This window comes from Callithrix jacchus, chromosome 11 (genome assembly GCF_049354715.1).
Source record: "Callithrix jacchus isolate 240 chromosome 11, calJac240_pri, whole genome shotgun sequence".
Lineage (NCBI taxonomy): Eukaryota > Metazoa > Chordata > Mammalia > Primates > Cebidae > Callithrix > Callithrix jacchus.
This window is the reverse complement of record NC_133512.1, coordinates 75,936,820-75,946,771: the sequence shown is the minus strand read 5'-3', so window position 1 is coordinate 75,946,771 and position 9,952 is coordinate 75,936,820. Positions and strand designations below refer to the sequence as shown.

Sequence of the window (9,952 nt, the reverse complement as noted above, 5' to 3'; positions counted from 1 at the left end):
TTTAACGTGGTAAGTTAATGTGGTAAGACTACACAGGTGCAGAGTTTATATTTCTTTACTATAAGGTAGTAGGATCCCTATTTCAATAGGTATCCATGTCCCTAAAAACAATACTGCATATGAACACTCTATTAAATATAGGTATAACTTTAAATAGATTAGAATATGGGAAAAGACAAAAATGAGAGATAAAATAAAAGCAAGAACATGAAAATAAATTTTAAAAACAAATAGTTGCCCAGGTGCAGTGGCTCACACCTGTAATCCCAGCATTTTGGGAGGCTGAGGTGGGCGGATCACCTGAGGTCGGGAGTTTGAGACTAGCCTGGCCAACAGGGTAAAACCCTGTATCTACTAAAAATACAAAAAATAGCCGGACATGGTGGCGTGCATCTGTAGTCCCAGATACTGCGAAGGCAGAGGCAGGGGTTGCAGTGAGCCGAGATTGCACCATTGCACTCCAGCCTGGTGACTACAGGTGCACAACACCACACTTGGCTTTTTTTTTTTTTTACTTTTTGTAGCGATGGAGACTTGCTATGTTGCCCAGGCTGCTCTCAAACACCTGGCCTCAAGCAATCTGGCCACCTCTGCCTCCCAAAGTACTGAGATTAGAGGTGTGGGCTACTATGCTTGGCCTATAATTTAAACTTGAAATCAATCAATTCTGAAAAAAATTGTAATTATTATATTAATCATTATATTTGGAACCAAAATTAATGTCAAATGTTTAAGGAAACAAATTTCTTTCAGTCCCAGACTATTAGTAGGTATATTAAACATATTTGTAATTTATTTTGTAAACAGGGCACAACTCTACTTGCTTTTATTTTCTATTTATTCCTCCGGTAACTAAGCAAATAGAAGCATTAAACCAAAAACTAGAAAACAAAACCCAACATATAACTTATATCTAGTTCTGGTCAACTTTTTGAGATCCTGGGTCACATCTATCATTTTGGTTTCCCTATCGTGCTGTAAGCATACAGTAGACAATGTTTTATATATTTATTTTTTGAGACAAGAGTTTCACTCTTGTTACCCAGGCTGGAGTGCAATGGCGCAATCTTGGCTCACCACAACCTCCGCCTCCTGGGTTCAGGCAATTCTCCTGCCTCAGCCTCCTGAGTAGCTGGGACTACAGGCACGTGCCACCATGCCTAGCTAATTTTTCTATTTTTAGTAGAGATGGGGTTTCACCATGTTGACCAGGATGGTCTCGATCTCTTGACCTCATGATCCACCTGCCTTGGCCTCCCAAAGTGCTGGGATTACAGGCTTGAGGCACCGCACCCGGCCTTGTTTTAAAACTTACACTGATCTTATCCCACCCCAACATCTCCAGAACCCTAAAGTTAAAAGGAGTTAGCCTCCTATAACAATTGTATACATGAGTATTAATTGTTAAATGTTGAACTTACTGTTTAAAATAATTTTCTGGTCTCTTGCAATAGTGAGAAAACAAAGGGAAAAGATTACGAGTCATATCAAACTGCAACTGGGCTGCTCCTCCTTCATTGAAGTGATTAGCAAGAATTATCTGAAACAAAGAATTATTCATATAACAGTTGCCTTTATTATCACAGTCCAAAAATAGTCTATTCTTACTTACTTCTTGGTAGATGTATACATCCAGCTTCTCAACAAGCATTTGCCAGAACATTTTAAATAAGGAGAAACAGAGCTGCCGCTCCAGCTGCAGTAAATGGTCTCGTAGCGTAAGCAGTAATGGGCAGGCTGAACTGGACAGGGACATGACTGCCTGCTCTGACTGAGATGGCAAGGACAACCATCTGGAAAAAACATTCATTTTTACCACAGAATTTTCATCAGTTTGTGTTTTTAAATCATTTTAAATTTGAGGAAGTGTTCTGTGCTGCGGCATTTTGGATTAAGAAAAATACACAGCCCAACATTAAAACCTCTATCAGAAAATAAAGTACCTGTATTTAAATTTTCTCTCTCAATTACTATTTAATATGAGGGTATTTCCAAAATATCCCCAAATGTTAATGTGAAATATTGATATAAAGAAATTTAGGGTTTTATTTTTTATTTTTTTGAGACGGAGTCTCGCTCTGTTGCCCAGGCTCAGTGGCTCAATCTTGGCCCACTGCAACCTCTGCCCCCTGGGGTTCAAGTGATTCTCTTGTCTCAGCCTCCCAAGTAGCTGGAATTAGAGGTGCCCATACCACACCTAGCTAATGTTTGTATTTTTAGTAGAGATGGGGTTTCACCATGTTAGCCAGGCTAGTTTCGAATTCCTAGCCTCAAGTGATCTACCCACCTCAGCCTCCCAAAGTGCTAGGATTACAGCCATGAGTCACCTCGCCCAGCCTGACTTTAGCATTTTAATTAAGACATCAGCTAATATTATGTTCTCATTTTCAGTAAAAACACGACTAATAACAGATTAGAAGCACTCTAGGCCGGGCGCGGTGGCACAAGCCTGTAATCCCAGCACTTTGGGAGGCCGAGGCGGGTGGATCACGAGGTCAAGAGATCGAGACCATCCTGGTCAACATGATGAAAACCCGTCTCTACTAAAAACACAAAAAATTAGCTGGGCATGGTGGCACGTGCCTGTAATCCCAGCTACTCGGGAGGCTGAGGCAGGAGAATTGCCTGAACCCAGGAGGAGGTGGTTGCGGTGAGCCAAGATCACGCCATTGCACTCCAGCCTTGGTAACAAGAGTGAAACTCCGTCTCAAAAAGAGAGAAAAAAAAAAAAAAAGCACTATGTTGTAGGGACTATGGTAGGACAAAAAGATACTGCCTGCTTTCCAAGATAAAAGTAACACAGGTGTACACAAGGAATGGTAGTGGGATAAACTGTCCAACAAAAGTACCACAGGTGCACTTTACTGTACAAAATGGGAGATGGGTTAGGCTATTCAACCCCAGACCACACACCATCCTTCTACTGATATGTATTTACGAATAGCTAAATTATAATCAGTTCTGATTAAGAATGTCTGAGACAGCCAAGTGTGGTAGCTCATGCCTGTAATATCAGCAGTTTGAGAGGCCAAGGCCGGTGGATTGCATGAGGTCAGGAGTTAGCGATCAGCCTGCCCAACATGTGAAACCCTGTCTCTACTAAAAATACAAAATTAGCTGGGCCTCATGGTGAACACCTGTAGTCCCAGCTACTTAGGAGGCTGAGATAGGAAGATTACTTGAACCTGGAAGGTGGAGGTTGAAATAAGCTGAGATTGCATAACAGCACTCCAGCCTGGGTGACAGAATAGGACTGTCTCAAAAATAAAAGTCCAAGACAACATATTTTAGAAATATTTTTACCAGCAATAAAGTTTAAAGTACATAAGGCCAAATCAGGTTCTTTCTAGACACCTTGGAAATCTGACCACATGTACCATCTTTAACTTTTACCAAACTGGTATTAAGAGCTGACTCAGGCAGAGGACATACCTTTCCTTTTTATACAATTTGGCGGCATCTTTAACATCTCTAAACACATGGTCTACTTGACGGGTCAACATATCATGCTTTAAACGCTCTAAGAGGTTAATCATGTCATCAAAGACAGAGCTCTCCATAGAGGCTAGTTGTCCCAGCTGCAATTTACTCAGAGTATTATTCTCTGCAAACACCTCCAGTGCAGCCTGTTGAAGTTGTAGAAAGAACTGAAAGCAAAAACATGTTAACACATTAACATACTTTAACAGCTTGAAATACAATTCATGTGTCATTCAATTCACCCATTTAAAGTCTATAATATGGCTGGGTGCAGTGGCTTACACCTGTGAACCTCAGCACTTTGGAAGGCCAAGGTGGGTGGATCACCTGAGGTCAGGAGTTCCAAACCAGCCTGGCCAACATGGCAAAACCCCATCTCTACTAAAAATGCAAAAATGAGCCAGGCGTGGTGGCATATGCCTGTAATTCCAGCTACTCGGGAGGCTGAGGCAGGAGAATTGTTTGAACCCAGGAGGCGGAGGTTGCAGTGAACCGAGATCATACCATTACACTCCAGCCTGGGCAACAGAGTGAGACTCCGTCTAAAATAAATAAATGTGTATAATTCAATGATTTTTACTATATTCAGAGTTGTGCATCCATCACAATTTTAGAACACTTTCATTACTCCCCAAGAAAAGCCCTCACTCTTAGCCGCCAAAACCCCAGTACAGTCTCCCCAGTGCCCTCAGTCCTAGACAACCACTAATTTACTTTGTCTCAGTGGATTTGCCTTTTCTGGATATTTCATATAAATGGAATCACAGAATGTATGATTCTTTGTGACTGTCTTCTTTCATTTGGTATATTGTCAAGGTCTGTCCATATTGTAACATGTATTAGCACTTCATTTTTTTACATTTTATATACTCCATTATATAGCTATACCACATTTTATCCAGTCATCAGCTGGTGGACATTTGAGTAATTTCACTTTGTCTATTATGAATAATGCTGCTGTGAACATTCTTGTGCAAGTTTTTATGTGGACGTATGTTTCATTTCTCTTGGTATGTACTGAAGAGTGGAACTGCTGGATCTTATGGTAAGTCTATGTTTTAACAGTCTGAAAGGCCAGGTATGGTAGGTAGTTCATGCCTGTAGTGCCAGCACTTTAGGAGGCTGAGGATCATTTTATAGTGAGACCTAATCTCTAGAATACATTTAAAAATTAGCTAAGTGTGGTGGCGCACACCTGTAGTCTCAGCTATTCAGAAGGCTGAGAAGGGAAGATTGCTCGAGCCCTGGAGGCAGAGGTTGCAGTGAGCCGACATTGTGCCACTACACTGCAGCCAGGGTAAAAGAATGAGATCTCATGTCAGAAAACAAACAAAAAAACCAGCTGAGGAATTGCCATACTGTTTTCCACAGCAACTGCACCATGTTACATTCCCACTAGCCAATGTTAAACCGTTCTGAAATGGAACAATCTCAAGATATATTGTTAACTGGAAAAAGCAGAAGAGTTTGCATAGTATGTTACAATATGTTGACATACACACACCAGTATTTATATAAATAGCTTCAGTAGTATATACGAGAAATTGATCAAAGTGATTGGCTTTAGGGAAGATTAGAATTAAGATTTTTCACTATAGTTTTTTGGCTTTTGAAATTTTATCACACGTGTGGATTACATATAGTGAAAAATATTTTTCACCTTCTGTGTATGGTAATCATGAACTTAACAAAAAAATGACACAATGGCCCAGGTACAGTGGCTCATACCTATAATCCCAGCATTTTGGGAGGCTGAGGCAGCCTGGCCAACATGGTGAAACCCTGTCTCTACTAAAAATACAAAAATTAGCTGGACATGGCGATGCATGCCTGTAATCCCAGCTACTTAGGAGGCTGAAGCAGGAGAATCATTGAACACAGGAAGTAGAGGCTGCAGTGAACTGAGAGCGCACCATTATACTCCAGCTGGGCAACAAGTGCAAAACTCTACCTCAAAAAGAAAAAGACTACTTGTTTTTTGATTTTTTTTTTTTTTTTTTGAGACAGAGTCTTGCTCTGTCCCCCAGGCTAGCGTGCAATGGCTCGATCTCTGCTCACCACCACGTCTGCCTCCCTGGTTTAAACAATTGTCCTGCCTCAGCCTCCTGATTAGCTGGGACTACAGGCGAGCACTACTATGCCGGGCTAATGTTTGTATTTTTAGTAGAGACAAGGTTTCACCATGTTGGCCAGGCTGGTCTGGAACTCCTGACCTCTATGATCTGCCCACCTTGGCCTCCCAAAGTGCTGAGATTACAGATATGTGCCACCATGCCTGGCCTTGTTTTAAATAAAAATAAAAATAATTGGCCGGGCGCGGTGGCTCACGCCTGTAATCCCAGCACTTTGGGAGGCCGAGGTGGGTGGATCACGAGGTCAAGAGATCGAGACCATCCTCGTCAACATGGTGAAACCCCGTCTCTACTAAAAATACAAAAAATTAGCTGGGCACGGTGGTGCGTGCCTGTAATCCCAGCTACTTAGGAGGCTGAGGCAGGAGAATTGCCTGAACCCAGGAGGAGGTGGTTGTGGTGAGCCGAGATCGCGCCATTGCACTCCAGCCTGGGTAACAAGAGCGAAACTCCGTCTAAAAAAAATAATAAAAAAAATAAAATAAAAAATAATTTTAAAATTACACTAACAATAAGCATTTAATCATAGGATTAACTATAAAGGTCTGAAATTTTGTTTTTCCAAAATACAATTACAAATGACTAAATAAATCACTTTGCCAAGGTGGTGGTTGTTTCTAAAACTCTGAATAGCATTAGGCAATAAACACATCTCAATAAGCCATGTTAAGGGCAACAGACATTTGGCTACCATTGATGGCCCAGGCTGGAGTGCAGTGGTATGATCAAGGCTCACGGCAGTCTCAACCTCCAGGGCTCAAGCAATCTTTACACCTCAGCCTCCCAAGTAGCTGGGACCAGAGGGCGTGCCCACCATGCCCAGTTAATTTTATGTAGAGACAGAGTCTCCCTATGCTGCCCAGGCTGGTCTTCAACTCCTAGGATCAAGTGATCCTCCCACCTTAGCCTCCCAAACAGCTAGAACTACAGGGGTATGCCACCATGCTTGCTAATTTTTTGTATTTTTTGTAGAGATGAGGTCTTGCCACACTGCCCAGGGTGGTCTCCAACTCCTGGGCTTAAGTGACCAGCCCACCTTGCCTTCCCAGTGTTGGGATTACAGGGGTAAGACACCACACCCAGCCATCTTTCTTAACAGTCTATAGCACCACATAAAACAGTTGATGATGTTCTACAAATAATTTCATTGAAGCTAAAAATCTGGCACAAGAATCAAGAATAACAATTTGTTTCACATTACTAAAAATGCTTTGCAGAATATGGAGCTGTGGGGGTGCTGAGAGAATAAAGTACGTACTTAAATTAGAGATACAACACATAAAAAAGTGAAAAATGAATGTATATATGCTGATGAGCTTTTTCTTTGAGATGGAGTTTTGCTCTTGTTGCCCAGGCTGGAGTGCAATGGCGCATTCTCGGCTCACTGCAACCTCTGCCTCCCCAGTTCAAGTGACTCTCCTGCCTCAGCCTCCTGAGTAGCTTAGATTACAGGCATGCACCACCACGCCTGGCTAACTTTTGTATTTTTAGAGACAGGGTTTGATTAGCTGGTTTTATTTTATTTGGTTTTGAGACGGAATTTCACTCTTGTTGCCCAGGAAGGATGCAACCTCTCCCTCCTGGGTTCCAGAGGGTTCTCCCCTGGAATTACAGCCATGCACCACCACGCCCAGTTAATTTTTATATTTTTAGTAGAGATGGGGTTTCACCATGTTGGCCAGGCTGCTCTCAAACTCCTGACTTTGGGTGATCGACCCACCTTGGCCTCCCAAAGTGCTGGGATTACAGGCATGAACTACCTCGCCCAGCCAGATTAGCTGTCTTTATAAACAAATTGATCATTACCCTCTATCTTATAATCTTATTATGAAGTAACTTTTATTTTCCTTGCTCAGAATGACATTATGCACATGGCTTTCAGTTAACATTTTTATATTATGAGACCTTCATGCAAAAAAAAAAAAAAATTAAAAATTAAAAAAAACATTTTTATAGAAAAAAAAAGCTTCAGGCAAGGAATGGTGGCTCATGCCTATAATCCCAGCACTCTGGGAGGGCAAGCTGGGTGGATCATGAATGACGTCAGGAGTCTGAGACCAGCCTGGCCAACATGGTAAACCCCATCTCTACTAAAATACAAAAAATTAGCCAGGCATGGTGGAGGACAGCTGTAGTAACAGCTACTTGGGAGGCTGAGGCAGGGAAATCACTTGAACCCAGGAGCCAGAGGTTGCAGTGAGCCGAGATTGTGCCACTGCATTCCAGCCTGGCAACAGAGCAAGATTCCTTTAAAGAAAAAAAAAAAAAAATCCTGATGCATCTGCAAGGAAAAAAAGAAAAAAAAACTTTAAATAATTACTAAGTCCCAGCCAGATTCCAGATAGGAATAAACCATGATTGTGCTTATCAGGTGTTTATCTTGTTTATATCTATAATGATTATATTTACTTTTGCTCCCTATTTATATGGCTTATTACCTGGGATTTAACACAAAAACATTTTTTGTTTGGCTTTTTCTTTTACATTAAAATAGGTATTATGAGGAATACATTTTCTTCTATATAACGCTTTAGAAGCAATCATAAATTTTTGTTCTGCATATAACAAAGTGTACTATATAGTGCATTAATTAATGTACAATTTTTTTCTTAAACTTTTAATTTAAAATATGTCACGTTTTCTAGACTTACTTCCTAATCCAAGGATTTAATGTTTTTACATGTCCATGTATGAATGTATTTCATTTCTGCTTTTATTTCTTGTTTTATTGCATTAAGATTTGATAATGCACAGAAATTTTAAATTAATTTACCTTGTCCATTTTTGTGACTCATCTGTACACACTTGAAAATTGTGTTTTTCCCATTATACTGTGGAATTTATCACCTATCTTCAGTTAATCAATCTAATTATTTAACCTTATAATTTTTTAATTCTCACTTTACCTATCACATTCTAATGGTATATTTTTGTCTTCAGTTAAAATTGCATTTTTCTTTATCTTCCTGTTTTTTTATGACACAATTATATATTTTATATATTTCATATTTCATATCAAAATTTTCAGTCATTATCAGATTTATTCAGTACAGTTAGTTTGACATTTAATGTCCACTTTACCATTTCATGGTCATCCTAGTTCTGTTAATGTGTTCTGTCATGAAATTTACCTTATGGGACACCCAAGTTGACTTTTGTATTCTCATAGATGATCTTAGAAGAGTGATTGTTAACTTAAGGGCACCCTGTCCAAGAAGGGGGTTCTGGAGGTCCTCTGAGATGATGTTAATATCTAAAACATCCAAAAGAATTAATCTGTCTATGTTGAGGCTATAAAGGCTAATTAGACTTTTGTCTGGAAGCACCAATTGGAAAATCTGGTTACCAGAAGTCCCGACAGCCAGGATATTCCTTGAATTAATAAAAAGACTAAAAATAAACTACTTCTTAATAATTATAGTTAGACAAATTCAACCTGTGAGCGGGTTTGCTTAATTATAATTAGGCAAATCAAATCATGTCAGAATCTGCATGGAGAAGGGAAGGGTCAACAGAATCTGGAGGGAAAAGGTCTTATGGTACTTGTTAACTGGACCCGAAGTCTTTATTTATAGATTTATTTAAAATAAACTTTTCAATAAATAAATCAGTTAATTTGTTTCAGATACATTCATGGTAGTGCGGTTTTCTTTTTTTAAACTGAGTTCTTACCTTTTAGGGATACATACTAATGTACATCTCTCTATATAAATATTACCATGAAATATGTTATCTGAGATCTGCTTCAAAATAATCAAGTATGGGGGGCAGAAGAGGTTTAAATAAAACAAAATTAGTGTAACAAGTCAAGTGATAGCCAAAGTTCATTTACCTATTCTATTTACTCATGCATATATTTGAAAATATGATACACAAAATGTTACTTAATTTTATTTTTTGTAGAGACAGGGTCTCACTATGTTGCACAGGCTGGTCATGAATTCCTGGGCTCAAGTGATCCTCCCACCTCGGCCTACCAAGTAGCTTGGACTACAGGCATGTGCCACCATATCTAGCTACTTTTATTATTTTTTGGAGAAATGAGGTCTCCCTATGTTGACCAGGTTGGTCTCCAACTCCTGGGCTCAAGCAATTCTCTCATCTCAGCTTCCTAAAGTGCTGGGAGTACGAGCATGAGCCAGTGCACCCACCCAATTCATACATAATTGTTTAAATGTATGAAACAATTAAAACTCAAATGGTTCCTTCCTATTTTAAAATGGCTCTTTATAATCTGTCATGTTTTGAAGACATTCAAGAGGTATTAAACATTTTTTTATGTTCCTTAAAGTCCTGGATTTTATTGCTTTTGACATCACTTTAATCTTAGCTTTTTTTGC

At 39.7% G+C, this 9,952-nt stretch overlaps 1 protein-coding gene across 1 annotated transcript in view; it reads right to left on the bottom strand.

Moving 5' to 3' along the window:
* RINT1 (RAD50 interactor 1) overlaps positions 1-9,952 on the bottom strand; it is a 31,691-nt gene that overhangs the window by 613 nt on the left and 21,126 nt on the right. The window contains 3 exon segments of the mRNA XM_009002620.5: positions 1,422-1,540; positions 1,613-1,793; positions 3,433-3,647. Coding sequence (XP_009000868.2) covers positions 1,422-1,540; positions 1,613-1,793; positions 3,433-3,647 — 515 coding nt within the window.